Here is a 15270-nt window from a genome sequence, read left to right as displayed (position 1 = left end):
TCAAAACAATCAAAGGAAACCAGAAAAGCTCCAGAACCTGCTACCTCTCAAGCTTTAAAGATGTCGAGCCACATCCTTGATTAACACTCAAGACCCCAAGTGTTAGGGGATTTTTTGTGTAAGATCTTTGTGAGTACTTCAGAACGATGGATAAGCCTGGTCTTTTGTGAGAGAGAATTAGACTTGAAGAGACATTTTATTTAGATCAAAGAGCTGAAACTACAAATTATTCAATAGAACCCTAGTTCTAGCCGCCTATATCTAGTCTCTAAGTCTTGAAGAAGTCGATCCCTTGTTCTAGGGCTTGGGCTCCCCTTATATAGTCATCTGTAGGTCGGTCTTGGTCGGTCAATAGGGTTAAACCCTTCCATATTCAGAAATATGGAAGGATTCCCTTATCAGAATATTTTCATTTTGTGGAGGAAGGGGGTGGTCCTTGGGACCGGAGCCGGAGTGCTTCCCAGCGGGGACCCAGGGCGTCTCCTACCGGGGACCCAGAGGCCGGTGTACTGCCTGGGGTCTGGAGGAATTCAATACCTGAGTATTTTCCCCCAACAGTTTGCCCCTTATTTCTCGATTTCGTCATCGAACTCGGGAAATAACCTGTGCACTCAAGTCAACTGGAGTTGATTATTCTCAGCAGGCTTCCCCTAGGCAAGTCATCACTCCAGTAATCCTGCTTTCTCGGGTTCCTCTCAGGTCGGAGCCATACTCTTAACCCGGGGGAGGACCGGTTCCCTTGTAGTAGACCGAGGCCTAGCGGTGTCTTGGAGATGACAGAGCTTGGAGCTTTGATGATTCCTGAAGAGGAGGCCTGAGCATTTGAGTGTGATGCCCAGAGGCAGGTCTGAAGGGATCCGAGTACTTGAAGGACATTTAAGTCGAAGATTCTTTAGGAGGCACGTGTCCTTTGATGCGTAATTTTTCCTTTTCAGGGAGGATTTTCCCTTTTTCTTGCGCGGACCGAGTTTCCTTTTTACGCTGGTCGTCTACATCAAGGATTCTCTGGGATATTTGAAAATATGGAAGGATTCCCTTATCGGAATATTTCCTTTTCCGGCTCCGTGAGGAAGGATGATCCCGGTTTATATAAAGGCTCGCGATACCTACTAATCAGCCTCAATCCATCTCGAGTGCTGATTTTTGGACAAGAAAGATGAATCTCGAACTACTCGCATTTCCGTCCTTACTCGTGGGTGGCCGTTCAAGGCCACGTTGTATTTTCACCGGTCCTTTCTCCTCTCCCATTCCTTCTTGGGGAGATGTTCCAGAGGCTGATAGTGAAGCAGTCCCGATGGCGCCCCTGAGACGGCGTCGCTCCTGTTTCTTTGATGACGGTCCTCGTTCTGAGATCCGAGAGAGAGATCTTTCTGATATTCGGAGGAAGAACGCGATTCATCCTTCAGTGGGGATAAGGAGTCCTTCCGAGTTCGAGCGTTCCCCAGACGGAGGAGCGAGTGAGGTGGTTGTCTATAAGGCATATCTAGAGGCGGGCTTCCGAGACGGAATCCCTTCTCTTATAGCTGAAGTATCCTCTTACTTTGGTTTCTGTCCCCTCTCAACTTACTCCCTTGACCTGGAGGAGTTTAATGGCTATCCTAGTGCTCGGGGAATTACATGGATTCTCCGTCGGAGTGCATGAGATTCTATACTCCTATTATTTTGCCTCTCTGGTGAACAAAGCAGGGTTCTATCACCTCCGATCCCGCGACGGCGCTCCTTTAGTCGAAGAGCTTTCAAGGGGTGTTAGGGGTAATTATCCCATCGGGGATGGTTGGAACAACCGGTATGTATTCGTGAAGATTCAGGAGCCATTCGGCTATCCTACGTCCTGGCATACCGTCGGTAAGCTTTTCTCCTTTATTTGAGCCTTGAGTTTACCGTTACCTCATATTTATTGATGCTTGGTTTTTGCCATCAGATGTGTCTCGCCTGGTATCCTTTGCTGGAGAAGCAGTAGCGAAGCTTATAATGGGAGTTCCCTGGCTATTCCGGTGGGTGAATTTTCTGGTGAGCAAGGAGGCCTTGCATCATAGCCGTATTTGGGGTAAGCCTTTCCCTCTTAGTTTTCATCTGGTAGGATTCTGTCTTCTTATTTCTTGTGTTGCATTTCCCAGGGAACGTGGTGAGGCTCTCGGTGTCAGCCATCTATGACGAGCATCAAAAGGCTAAAACACGGAAGATGCGTCCTTTTTACACCCCTCTGCCAAGATTGGCGAGGGCCGCTTCGTCAACTAATGGTCTTTCTTCCACTTCATCAACTGGTGTTGGAGCTGCACCTAATCACGACCCATTGGTAGACGCTCATCAGTGGTTGCTTGGCGAGGTGTTCTTTCTCCGTAGTCAGGTGCAGGATATGGTGGCCCGTCAAGATCTATTGATTCAGCAGGTGAGGGCGTCGCCCAGGTGGGAGCTCATGAGGGAATGGCTAGAGAAGCGGGTAGAGCATTGGGATCCCGAAGAAGAGTACCGCCGATATTTATTCCTGTTCGGGGGAATCAACTAGCAATCGGGGGGTTTTACCCAGGCTGCTACCCCGAAGTCCGTTGTGGGGTCGCGATTCTCGGATGAGCCTTGTTTTTGAATGATTCTTCCTTGTTTTTGTTTTTGAGACGCTGGTTTTAGCTGAATCTCTCTTTCTTTTGAATAATGGCTCCTTGTAGCTCCTCTTGATTTTTTGGAATAATGGCATGACGATTCTTTATGCATTCCTTTTTCATCGAACCGTTTTGCACGCTCTAATGGTAGCAACTCGAATCTTTAATGAGGACCCTCCCTGTTTGCTTCTTGGCCGAGGTGTCCTTTAGTAGATTCTTTTTGTCGTGGTAGGACTCGCAGGGTACAATCGCTTCTTACCCTCTTCATAGGTTAGGTATTGGGATCCTGGAGTGGATTGAACCCGAGTGTTGCCTTAGAACTAGGAGATGTTGTGAGGACCCGGAAGTCGCTTTTATAACCCATAGGTAGTTTCTGGATATTGGGCTTGCCCCAGACCTGGAGATCACGCAAGGACGTAAGGTCGTCAGGGAACCCGGAGGTTCTAGGCTTTTGGAATTATGGATTCTCGAACCTGGAGGTCACTTTTGCAACCCAGAGGTCACGTAAGGACCCGAAGGTCGTATAGGAACCCAGAGTTTTACCTCTGGATCCTGAGATCATGTTTGGGACCTTGAGGCACGTGTGAACCCAAAGGTTCTTGAGATTGTATTTGGACCCTGAGGTCACGTGGTAATCCAGAGGTTTTCCCTTAGATCCTGAGATCATGTCGGGACCCTGAGGTTGTCAGGGAACCTGAAGGTTTTCCTTTAGATCCTGAGATCATATTAGGAACCGAAGGTTACGTGGGAGCCCAGAGGCTCTTCTTTAGATCCAGAGATCGTATATGGGCCCGAAGTTCCCGTGGGAACCCAAAATGTTTGGTTTTGGAGGGACCATACTCCGCCTTCCTACGCAAGACTACTACCGGTACATGTTCGGATCTCGCATTATGCCGCTTGGAAGCTGGCCACTATCGAGTTCCTATGCTGCATTCTGCTCCTGCAGGAAGCCACTATCAGACTTAGGGGGGTGCTGATGTGGGTGTAGTGACCTCGGACTTTTTCACTTTTGCTCACTTTTGCCAGACTTTACTGCTTTCCACGTCTGGATAAGCAGAGATTATAATGTGCTCTCGGACTTTTGCACTTTTGTTCCATGTATTTCACAGTACTTTTGCAAGTATACCCAGTGTTTCCTTGTATTGTGTAGCACATAGCATTTTAATACATGTACTTTTCACATGTGGTACTCTAGGGACCCGATGCGCCTTAGGTTGCACTGGGCTTTATGTAGTTTTGACAGCATAATCGGGCTTGCGCGAACCCATTCCTGCTTTATGTCTCATACCCATTTTGTTTTTCTGTGGGCGTGCCACTTTTTTATAAGGGTTGGCCAGGATCAGAGGTCTCTTGAGACCTGATCCAGCTTGTATGCCCCTTTAAGTATAATGATTTTCCTACTACCCTTATAGTCGGAACTCTTTTTTATTATAAGCTTTGTCCGTAGACGTTTAGCATACATAGGAGTAGGAAATCATAATGCTTAAATAGTATATAGTAGAATAGTAGAAATCATGGTCCAGAGACCGTATTAAAAATTATAGGCTTTGAGGTGCAGGGCGTTCCAGCAGTTGGATTGTATTTTACCTTTGCTATCTTGTAGCATGTATGCTCCTGCTCCCCGCACCTCGATTACCTTATAGGGTCCTTCCCACGTGGGGGCCAGTTTCCCTGTAGCTTTTTCTACTCGTCGTAGAACCCAATCCCCTTGCTGGAAGGTCCTGGTTCTCACTTTCTTGTTGTAGGTCCTAGTGACATCTTGATGGTAGGACCAGTTTCTTACTCGAGCAGCTTTTCTCTTTTCCTCGAGTAGGTCGAGGCTCAATGACATCAGTTCGTCATCCTCTTCTTGAGAGATAGACCCTGAGACCGTTGTTCTCACGTGCATCTTCATAGGTATTATGGCCTCAGAGCCATAGACTAGCGAGTAAGGAGTTTCCTGTGTCGCCGCCTTGGGAGTAGTCCGGTAGGCCTAGAGGACTCCGAGTAATTCTTCTGCCCACTTCCCATGAGAACCCTCCAATCGCTTTTTTAGCATGTTGACCACGGTTTTGTTCGTGGATTCGGCTTATCCGTTGGACTGGGGGTGTCAGGGTGTGGCGAAGGTGAGTTTTATGCCCCAGTCCCTGCAGAACTCCTTGAAGTTGTGGCTTGTAAACTGGGGTCCGTTGTCGGTGACAATCTCTTGTGGGACCCCGAAGCGAGTGATCACGTTCGTCCACAGGAACTTTCAGATCTGAAGGTTGTTATTCAGCTGAGTGCTTCTGCTTCATTCTATTTCGAGAAGTAGTTAGTTACTACCAAGAGGAAAACCTTATGCTCCGGCACCATAGGGAACTTTCCCACTATATCCATGCCCCACTTTCTGAAGGGCCAGGGTGAGCTTATGGATTTAAGGTTTTCCGGAGGGAGTTTTGAAACCGGAGCGTGCCTTTGACACTGATCGCAGTGCCTAGCTTACTTGTTGGTGTCTGCGGCGATTGTGGGCCAATAGTAGCCTGCCCTTCTGGCCCTGAACACCAGGCTTTTGCCGCTAGAGTGGGATCCACAGTCTCCTTCATGTAGTTCTACAAGGATTCTAGCGGATTCTCGGGGTGTGACACATCTTAGGTACGGACCGGAGAAGGAACTCCGGTATAGCTTCTCTGGGGAGATGCAATACCTTGCGTCTTGCTTCTTTATCTTTCTGGCCTCATTGCGGTCTTTCGGGAGAATGTCATTCCATAGGTACCGGACTAATGGGGTCATCCAGGTTTCGTCCTCTTCGATAGCGGAGATCTCTTCGTGATGTAAACATGGTTGAGCTAGAAGATAATTTGAAATGGATGCAATCCCGTGGATACAGAAACTCGTGGATACAACTCTATGGATGGATGGATGGAAAGCTTAAAGATGAACCGGAGGCTGGAATGGAGCATAATGAGCTTATATTGGCTATGAAGAACAAGACAAACAAGCTGGAAAAGTTGTGGATCAGATTCATGGATGAGTTAGGCCTTTTTCAGCCAAAAAGGAGATCAAATATCCAAGATAAGGATCCATTATCTCTTGCTGATGAGCCAGCCACAAAATTCAAGTCTAAGAAACAAAGGCAGCAATTGTTTGCTTGGTTTATTCTGAACCAGAGCTAAACCAGTTCGAAAATCAAATCAAGGATTCAGTCCAACCTAGTTTTCCTAAGTATTTTCTTATTTATGCAATTTAGGACTTTTCGTTTTCCTTCTTCTTCTCTACTTAAACTCTTTTTTGTTTCAGAACAAAACATTCACCTTTTTTATAAAAATCTCTCTAAATTTGTGAATCCTTTGTTCATCTTTGAACATCGATTGCTAGGAGTTCATTCTCAACAAGCAAAACCTGTCTTTGATTGAAATCAGAGTTCATTCTCTTGATCAAAGACACATCTAACCAAGATCTGATCAATCCATAGATCATTTCTGAAGATCATCCCACCAAACAAGAGAAATCCAACTTGACTGAAGAGAAATCCAGCCGGCTGAAGAGAAATCCAGCCCTGGTGGTAATGCCTCTTGCAAACAAAAATCTTGCAATCTGTCTATATCTTTCTTCTGTTTTGGGGTTGGGGTTTGTTCTCTGAAGCTTGTACTTTGTTTGTTGCTAACCTACTGGATTCACAGAGAAAATACACAGAAAAATTCAGAGAGAAACACTTGAGAGTTTGTGAGGCTTCGGCTATCTGTTATTGTGCTAATTTTTCTTGTTGAGATTGTAACAGAAAACCATGGCTGGGGATGTCAGTAAAAGAAAGGAGGTCAGATGGAAGCAATGATGTCTGAGATCAAGAGAAGAATGAAAAAGTCTGATCTTTTACAAAAGAAACATGCTGATGATTTCTTTGATAATGTTTCTTAGGTTCAGAAGGAAGCTAAGACCAAAAGGAGTAGCCAGCTTTGCAGGATGGGTCTTCCGCTACTGCACAGGAGACTAAGGAACTCAGATTATTCTCCTCTGATTGATAAAATAAAGAGCATGATTAATCATTGGACTGTGAGGCATCTCAGCTTTGCAGGAAGGCTTCAGCTTGTCAACTCTGTTATCTACAGCTTGGTTAACTTCTGGCTCTCGGCTTTTATTTTACCTAAGGGTTGCCTCAAGCAGATAGAACGACTTTGCAGGCGCTATATTTGGTCTGGGAATAGCTTGAAGGAAGCTCATGCAAAGGTTGCTTGGGACTCTCTTTGTCTCCCAAAGGATGAAGGCGGTCTAGGGTTGAGAAACTTTTTGGTGTGGAACAAAGCATTGATCCTCAGACTGGTTTGGTTACTCTTCTCCAACAGTGTCTCTTTATGGGTAGCATGGAACAAAGAGCACCGGTTGAAGCGTACCAACTTCTGGATGGCTGAAGTAAGGCAGAGTGACTCATGGATCTGGCGAGCTCTCCTCTCTCTACATCCCCTAGCCAAAAAGCTCTTGGGCTGCTCGCTGGGGAATGGTCAATCAGCTAGTTACTGGTTTGATATCTGGTCTCTACATGGGCCGCTTATTGAGTTTATTGGCCTTGGGGGTCCTATAAGGATGAGTATTAATATTAAATCTACGGTCGCTGCTGGTTGTGGACAATCTGGTTGGCTCTTACCTTCCGCTCGGTGTCGCAACCCCTCTATCTCCCGCCTCAGAGAGACTCTGTTGCTTCTCCAGCCTCCCCTTGCTGTCTCAGGCCTTGATACATTTACTTGGGGAACATAGGGTAATCGATCTTCAGCTTTCTCGACTAAAAAGACCTGGGAATACATCAGACCTTCAGCGCCTAAGGTAAACTGGAAGAGAGCGGTATGGTTTAAATTTGCAGTCCCTAAGCATGCGTTTCACTTCTGGATTTGCAACCTTGATCGACTACCGCTCAGGACCAGGCTGGCTCTTTGGAACCCAGAAATAGACCCCTCTTGTGCTCTATGTGGTCAGATGGCCGAGACGAGAGATCATCTCTTCCTACAATGCTCTGTCTCTATACAGGTTTGGTCTCAGCTACTCCAACGGCTTGGCCAATCTGGAGCCTCTCTCCACTACTGGCAGGACCTGATGCAATGGTTGATCTCTCTACCACACAGTCTCTCTCGTACCTTGGTTCGGCTTTCAGTCCAAGCTCTCATCCCTATTGTTTGGAGGGAAAGGAACAGCCGCATCCACAATGGTACTTCTCAGCCTGCTTCGGTTTTGTTCAAGCTTCTTGACAGACAGATTCGGAACACTCTCCTTGCCCGGCTACCTCATCGGCGCTGCCAAGGGCTCCTCACCTTATGGTTTCAGCATGAGTAATTCTCACAGCAAAGTTCCCCCTTAGTTCCAATATGGTTTTTTATTTTTTTTTGAGCCATTTGTAACTCTCTGCTTCTAGCTTTTGTAAACACTACTAATGTTCCATTCTTGGTTTATATTCACATTTTATCAAAAAAAAAAAAAAAAAAAAAGGAGTAGCCATGTATCCAGTGCTACTAGACGTCCTGAGAGAAACCCACAGCCTGACCTATTCAGTTCTTCCACAAAGAGTTTGCTAGAAAAAAGACAATACTTATTAAGTAAAGAAAAATCGGGTTTTAACAAATCTGATTTGTTGCAGGAAAGGTCACGACCATGGAGGCTGCTGGACACGCCTATTAGGAGGAGCATAGGGAAATCTAAACAGTCCAGAGAAGAAACAAAAACTGTCCATAGTCGTGATGATCAGGAGTTGCTGTGGGGAGCTCTTAAGCGGATGAGTAGTCCCCAAAATATTATTGATATGTCTAACCAGATATTCAAGGATTTAGAGAAGGACGAAAGACAGAGCACACGGCCTTCCTCAAAGGTTACTGACCCAAGGAGTTGTTGTAGCAAGCAGAAACAGATTATCCAAGAGCTGAAAACAAAACCATCTAAGGTAACAAAAGAAACTGAGACAGAAAATGAGTTTCTCCTTTCCCTTCTCAATCTGAACTTGTCATCAGTAGTGCTTGTGATGAACTAACATGTTCGGAACCGGTACATGTTGGGGTCAAAATCGGTCACGACGGAATCGATGTCCAAAAGTCCTCAGAAAAACCGAATCTCGGTCAAAACTTCAAAAGCCGAGAAAACGAATAGCCAAAACGGATCGCCCGGCGAGCTCGACCATGACAAGAGCCAGCTCGCCCGGCGAGCACGACCGTGTTGCCGGTCGACTCGCCGGCGAGCACGACCGTGTTGCCGGTCGACTCGCCGGTGAGCACGACCGTGTTGCCGGTCGACTTGCCGGCGAGCACGACCGTGTTGCCGGTCGACTTGCCGGCGAGCACGACCGTGTTGCCAGTCGACTCGCCGGCGAGCTCGGCCGTGACACGAGCCAGCTCGCCCGGCGAGCACGGCCGTGTTGCCGGTCGACTCGCCGGCAAGCTCGGCCGCGACACGAGCCAGCTCGCCCAGCGAGCACGACCGTGTTGCCGGTTGGCTCGCCGGCAAGCTCGGCCGCGACACGAGCCAGCTCGCCGGCGAGCTCGACCGTGGCACGGATCAGCTCGCCTGGCGAGCGCGGCCAATTCTCCGTGGACCATTCCGAACCCGGTCCCATCCCATAACCATGCATCTTCGTCCGAAGTTTCCGTAACTCAGTCTTCGGGTCCGTGGATACGACACCAATGTTCCGTCTAAAAAAACATCGTCGAAAGTATTCGGGAAGTTGGGAAGGTTATGTCTCTCGAACGGTTTCCTATTCTTCGTAGTAGAGCAGGTTACGGTTAAGTTAACACTAACTGCCTTGGCTATGCGAAGAAACAGGGTTCCGTTGGAAGAACCATGCCTATACCAACGGCTACTTCGCGAGTAAAATCGTAAAAACGCTTAAGTCTCGATACGGCCCAAAGAGGGTCCGAATTGTGGACAACGGCCAATCTATGGTCCCAAAAGACTTGAGCCCAAAGACTGGTATGACGGTTTATCTCATCCGCGGGAAGAGATAAATGTCAAATTTCCGAAGATAATCAGAAAGAAGAAGGAAATATGGAAAAGCCCGCTTCGCGACAAATCCGGCCTAAGAAAAGGAAAATCGACCTAAGGAGGAGTGTATAAGGAGGACCTAGGACGAAGACATAAAAAAAAACTTAGCACGTAGAGCAATTTAGGCATCTTTTTCCGTTTTTACTAATCGAGCTGCGACTCAACTAGTTTAGATTTAGGTCGCTAGACTAGCGAACGTATCGACAGCTCTTGTAGCCTAGGTCTTTACTTGTTGTTCACGCTCAAACGCGAATTCGGAAATAAGATCCTCTTATTCTCTTTTTCTGCTTATTTTCATTTTATTCTTTCATATTGATCGTGTCGTGTGTGGCCCAGCAGATAACCGGGACCTTCAGGGAAGGCTAGGTTAACTTGGCTTTCCTCCGATTAACAAAACTGGACGGTGTGAATTTCGGTTCCCACAGTACAACCGAGTAGCCTTGTTTCAGTGTCTCAGGTCTCAGAAGAAAAATCAGCAGAAGAAGCACAAAAGAGTTCACCACCAGAAGAAGTGTTGGAGCAGCCCAACATTGAAGCATAAACATATGCTAAGTCACTCTCTTTGAACTCTCAAGGGCATTGTAAGGATCTTGATATGGTTAATTCTCTGCCTGAAATGTTTGTTATGGTTAGTTCCAGTGATGTAAAACGTTTTGGTCTTGAAAAAGTGAAAGAATTTTGTATCTCAAATTATGCTTTTGATAACATGATTCATTCTTTTAAGAAACTTGAACCAGATAAATTTTCTGAAGAAAAACGTTTTTCCTGTGATAGTGAAATCAATCATGGTCTTGTTTTGAGTTTTGATCAGTTTATGGAACACAACAAAAGCCTGGATTACCCTGAAAAGAGATTAGAGCTTATTCTGCAACAACCTGTTTTCTGTTCTAGAAAATCGTTTGATTCATTTGTTTTCAAAGAAAATAGCTTTGTTATGAGTTGTTCTAAGCATAAAATAGCCACTGGTTATTTGTTTTCTTCCTCACATGTCTGGAAAGAGTTTATGGTTAGGAATTTTCAGAAACCAAAATCACTTAGAGATGAAACAGATTTTATTTGTAATTCTGTTTTTAAACTTGGAATCTTGTGTTCTGAATCTGATAAACCTTGGCATGTTTTGAGATCATTGCTTGAGAATTGTGTTGTTTTAAGCTTTGATGATATTCTGGTTTACAATACTTTCTTTGATAAGCAAGTTGAGCCTTGGTTAAGAGATTCTCGGTTTGAACTTGATCTTTTGTGTTCTGAATATGAGGAACTTGTGCCTGTTCTGAAATTGTTCTTTAAGAACCATGTTATCTTGTGCCTTGATACCATTCTAGTGTACAATACTTACTTTGATATGCATCATCAAGGTCTGAAACATTTTCTGCATGATATAGGGAAAGAATTTTGGTTTTTGATTTGAACAAGGGCATGTGTTGCACTGATAATTCTGGATATCTAGTCTCTGTTTTGACTGTCCAGGAACAACAGGATCAGTCTCAAAGGAGAAAAAGCAAACACCATACTTATCAGCCAGAGATTTGGAGATGGAAGTACTTGAGGAAAATGACTTCAAACTCTAAGGAAGTTTCTGTCCAAAACCTTACTTTGATGCAGTTTTCATGCTTATTTTCTTGATCATTTGTCTCACTTCTTACTTGTTTCCTTTTGATGTAGGAGTTACAGATTTGAGGACAAATCATTTTAAAGCAGGAGGGGATGATGCAACCATGGTTGAGCTAGAAGATAATTTGAAATGGATGCAATCCCGTGGATGCAGAAACTCGTGGATACAACTCTATGGATGGATGGATGGAAAGCTTAAAGATGAACCAGAGGCTGGAATGGAGCATAATGAGCTTATATTGGCTATGAAGAACATGACAAACAAGCTGGAAAAGTTGTGGATCAGATTCATGGATGAGTTAGGCCTTTTTCAGCCAAAAAGGAGATCAAATATCCAAGATAAGGATCCATTATCTCTTGCTGATGAGCCAGCCACGAAATTCAAGTCTAAGAAACAAAGGCAGCAATTGTTTGCTTGGTTTATTCTGAACCAGAGCTAAACCAGTTCGAAAATCAAATCAAGGATTCAGCCCAACCTAGTTTTCCTAAGTTGTTTCTTATTTCTGCAATTTAGGACTTTTCGTTTTCCTTCTTCTTCTCTACTTAAACTCTTTTTTGTTTCAGAACAAAACATTCACCTTTTTATAAAAATCTCTCTAAATTTGTGAATCCTTTGTTCATCTTTGAACATCGATTGCTAGGAGTTCATTCTCTGCAAGCAAAACCTGTCTTTGATTGAAATCAGAGTTCATTCTCTTGATCAAAGACACATCTAAACAAGATCTGATCAATCCATAGATCATTTCTGAAGATCATCCTATCAAATCATCTACCACCACCGAAATCATCCCATATCTCTCTCAAATCATCAGATCATCCTTCAAAAGAATCAGGGACAAAAGGATCTCATCATAAGGGATTCATCACTTCGGAATGCGATTCTTCCAGGGTGGCTGGAGATTGAAGCACGAGCAAGGGGATGCTCATATAGCTATTTGTTTTGAGGGCGGACCCTAGATTAGCCAGAGCATCGGCTTGCGAGTTCTGCTCCCTAGGGATTTGTGTGAGCTTGCAGCTCTTGATTTTCTTGATGAGGCGCTGGGCGACCGCCAGGTACTGTATCATGCTGTCGTTCTTTGCTTGATATTCTCCTTGCACCTGGTTGATTATCAGCTGGGAGTTGCTGAAAACCTGGATGTTCTCTGCACCCAATTGATGGACGAGTGTCAGCCCTGCAATTAGGGCCTCGTACTCGCTCTCATTGTTGGATTCCTTAAAGTTGCACCTTACGGCTCTTGAGGCCGTGTTTCATGTTGGCGAGGTAAGCACTATTCTTTCCCTGCTCCTCTAACATTGCTGGACCCATCTACGTGTAGGACCCATTCTCCTTCTTCTTTTGTCTCGCTTCGGAGGCGTACTTCTTGCTTCAGAGATGGGTGCAGGGTAAGAGAGAATTCAGCCACAAAGTCCGCCAGGACCTGTGACTTTATAGTTGTAGCTGGTCAAAAAATTACATCATATTCCCCTAATTCTACAGCCATTTCGCTAGGCGTCCGGAGATTTCAGGCTTGTGGGGGACCAATTTTATAGGGAAGGAAGTGACGACCACGATTGAGTGAGCCTAGAAATAGGGCCGTAGCTTGCGGCAGCGACTATCAAGGCTAAGGACAGTTTCTCTAGATGGCTATAACGTGTCTCTACGTCCAGGAGGGCCTTACTCACATAGTAGATTGGTAGCTGCTTGCTCATTTCCTTGCGTACTAGGATGACGCTTACAGCATGTTCCGAGACTGCTAGATATTGCAGCAAGACCTCGCTGAGCAGTGCCTTGGATAGGAGAGGAGGAGTGGTTAAGTAAGCCTTGGTTCATGGACAGCAGATTCGCACTCTTCCGTCCACTGGAAAACCTTTGGGTTCTTGAGGGTTGCGAAAAAGGCATGACACTTCTCGGAGAGCCTGGAGATGAACCTGCTCAAGGCTGCCATTCTTCCCGTTAGCTTTTGGACTTCTTTGACGTTCCTCGGGGAAGGGATCAAGTGAATGGCCCTGATTTTCTCTGGATTAGGTTTGATGCCCTGATGGGTCACGATATATCCGAGAAATTTCCCGGAACTGACAACGAATGAGCATTTAGCTGGATTGAGCTTCATGTTGTACTTTCGGAGAGTGGAGAAGGCTTGCTGCATATGAGATATGTGGTCTTCGGCCTCCAGAGACTTGACCAGCATGTCATCGATGTAGACCTCCATGGTCCGCCCAATCTGATCTGCGAACATCATGTTTACCAGCCTTTGATAGGTCGACCCGACATTCTTTAGGCCAAAAGGCATGACTTTGTAGCAGTAGATCCCTCTGAATGTCATGAAAGATGTCCATTCTTAGTCTTCTGGATGCATGAGTATCTGCATATAGCCGGAGAATGCGTCCATGAAACTCATCAGCTGATGCCCGGTTGTGGCATCGACCAGCTTGTCGATATTGGGCAGAGGGAAGGGGTCCTTTGGGCATGACTTGTTAAGGTCAGTGAAGTCTATGCAGAGTCTCCACTTCCCATTCTTCTTCTTGACTACGACTACGTTAGCTAGTCACTCCGGGTACTATACCTCGCGAATGAACCATGCGTCGAGCAGGCTTTTGACTTCGTCGTTGATGATTGCATCCCTTTCGGGGGCAAACTTCCTCCTCTTTTGTTTGACGGGCTGATGTAGGGGGTCTACTTGCAGCTTGTGCATGATGATCTCCGGATCAATCCTAGGCATGTCTGCGTGGGACCACGCGAAGCAATCGGAGTTAGACCTGAGGAAGTTTATTAATATCCTACTTAGTCCCTCGGTTAGCTTGGAACCGACCTTGAGGTGTCGGGTCTGGTCCCCTTCGATCAATGGCACGTCGTCCATCTCTTCAACCTCCAGTTCCTCGGTGTGTCGAGCCGTGGGTTTGCTCTGTAATTGCTATAAGACCTTGGTCTTTCCCTTCAGAGTGGTCTGGTAGCAGGAGCGGGAGTTCTCTTGATCTCCTATGATTGCTCTTATGCCCCAGGGCGTCAGGAATTTTACCATCTGGTGAAGAGTCGAAGGGACGGCTCCCATGTCATGAATCCAGGGCCGTCCCAGGATCATGTTGTAAGATGATTCACAGTCAACGACGAGGAACTTGGTCGACATGTTAATCCCTTCAGCATACATTGGGAGGACTTCTCTGCTTAATCCTATGAGTGAGGCTATTCTCTGTGTTAGAGCCCTTTCCTCCAGTCCTAGATCCTGATATGCGGCTTGGAAAATGATGTTGCTGGAGCTTCCATTGTCTACCAATATCCTCTTCACTAGGCAATTTTCTACAGTGAGCGATATGACTAGGGCGTCATGATGTGGGGCTAGGACCTTTTCTTGCTCCTTGGCCGTGAAAATTATTTCGTCCGTACCCAGGAGCAGGCGTTTTGGCTTGGCTGCCTCTAGGCCGTGCTTGGCGTTCCAGGTTCTCTTCTTCGCGGCCGCATGGCTTATTCCGCTGACTTCCGAGCCTCCTGATATCACATGCATCACTCGGTCATGTCGAGGTGGCGAGGCAGAAGCAGCTTCAGTGGGCTTCCCCGACTTCTTTGTATAGATGGCTTTTGGGCTTCTCGAAAAGTAAATCCCGGAGGTGTCCTTTCTTGAGCAGTTCGTTGACCTCGATCCTTAGTGCGATGCAGTCCTCCGTTTTATGATTGTGGTCGCGGTGGAAGTCGCACCAAAGACCAGGGTTCCTGAAAGAATCGGGTGCTTTCATCTTCTAAGGCCACTTGACATGTTGGCCCATCTGCCTCAGAACATTGACCAGCTCCGTCTTTGAGATATAGAGGTGAGAGATGTCTGGCCACATGGACACTGCCATCCCTTCTGCCTTCTCGATCGGCCGGTTCTGGTTTCTGCCCTGGCTTCTATTCCCGGAATCCTTTGTTGGTCTTGGAGAGGGTCTCTCTTCTCGCTCATTTCGGTCTGGCTTGACCGCCTTAGGGTATTTATTATGTTGCGCCTTAGCACGACTGGCGACATCTTCTTCCCATTTTACATGTTCCCAGGCTCGGGATAGACATCTTCCATGGTCTTGCACTGGTATTTGGCTAGCTCCTTATAGAGGTCCCCGTCGGGGAGCAAGCCTCTCTTGAAGGCAG

At 46.2% G+C, this 15270-nt stretch overlaps 1 protein-coding gene across 1 annotated transcript; it reads right to left on the bottom strand.

Annotated features, from left to right (window-relative positions):
* Window positions 1-13495: 13495 nt before the first annotated feature.
* Window positions 13496-14656, bottom strand: LOC106425051. The gene is made up of 3 exons (XM_013865774.2): window positions 14174-14656; window positions 13721-14059; window positions 13496-13615 (listed from the first exon to the last, which is right to left on the bottom strand). Exons 1-3 carry the CDS (start codon window positions 14654-14656, stop codon window positions 13496-13498), a joined length of 942 nt encoding a protein of 313 aa, XP_013721228.2.
* Between the last annotated feature and the right edge of the window lie 614 nt (window positions 14657-15270).

This window comes from Brassica napus, chromosome C3 (genome assembly GCF_020379485.1).
Source record: "Brassica napus cultivar Da-Ae chromosome C3, Da-Ae, whole genome shotgun sequence".
Taxonomy (NCBI): Eukaryota; Viridiplantae; Streptophyta; class Magnoliopsida; order Brassicales; family Brassicaceae; genus Brassica; species Brassica napus.
The sequence above is the reverse complement of the archived record's forward strand: the minus strand, read 5'-3'. Positions and strand labels throughout refer to the sequence as shown.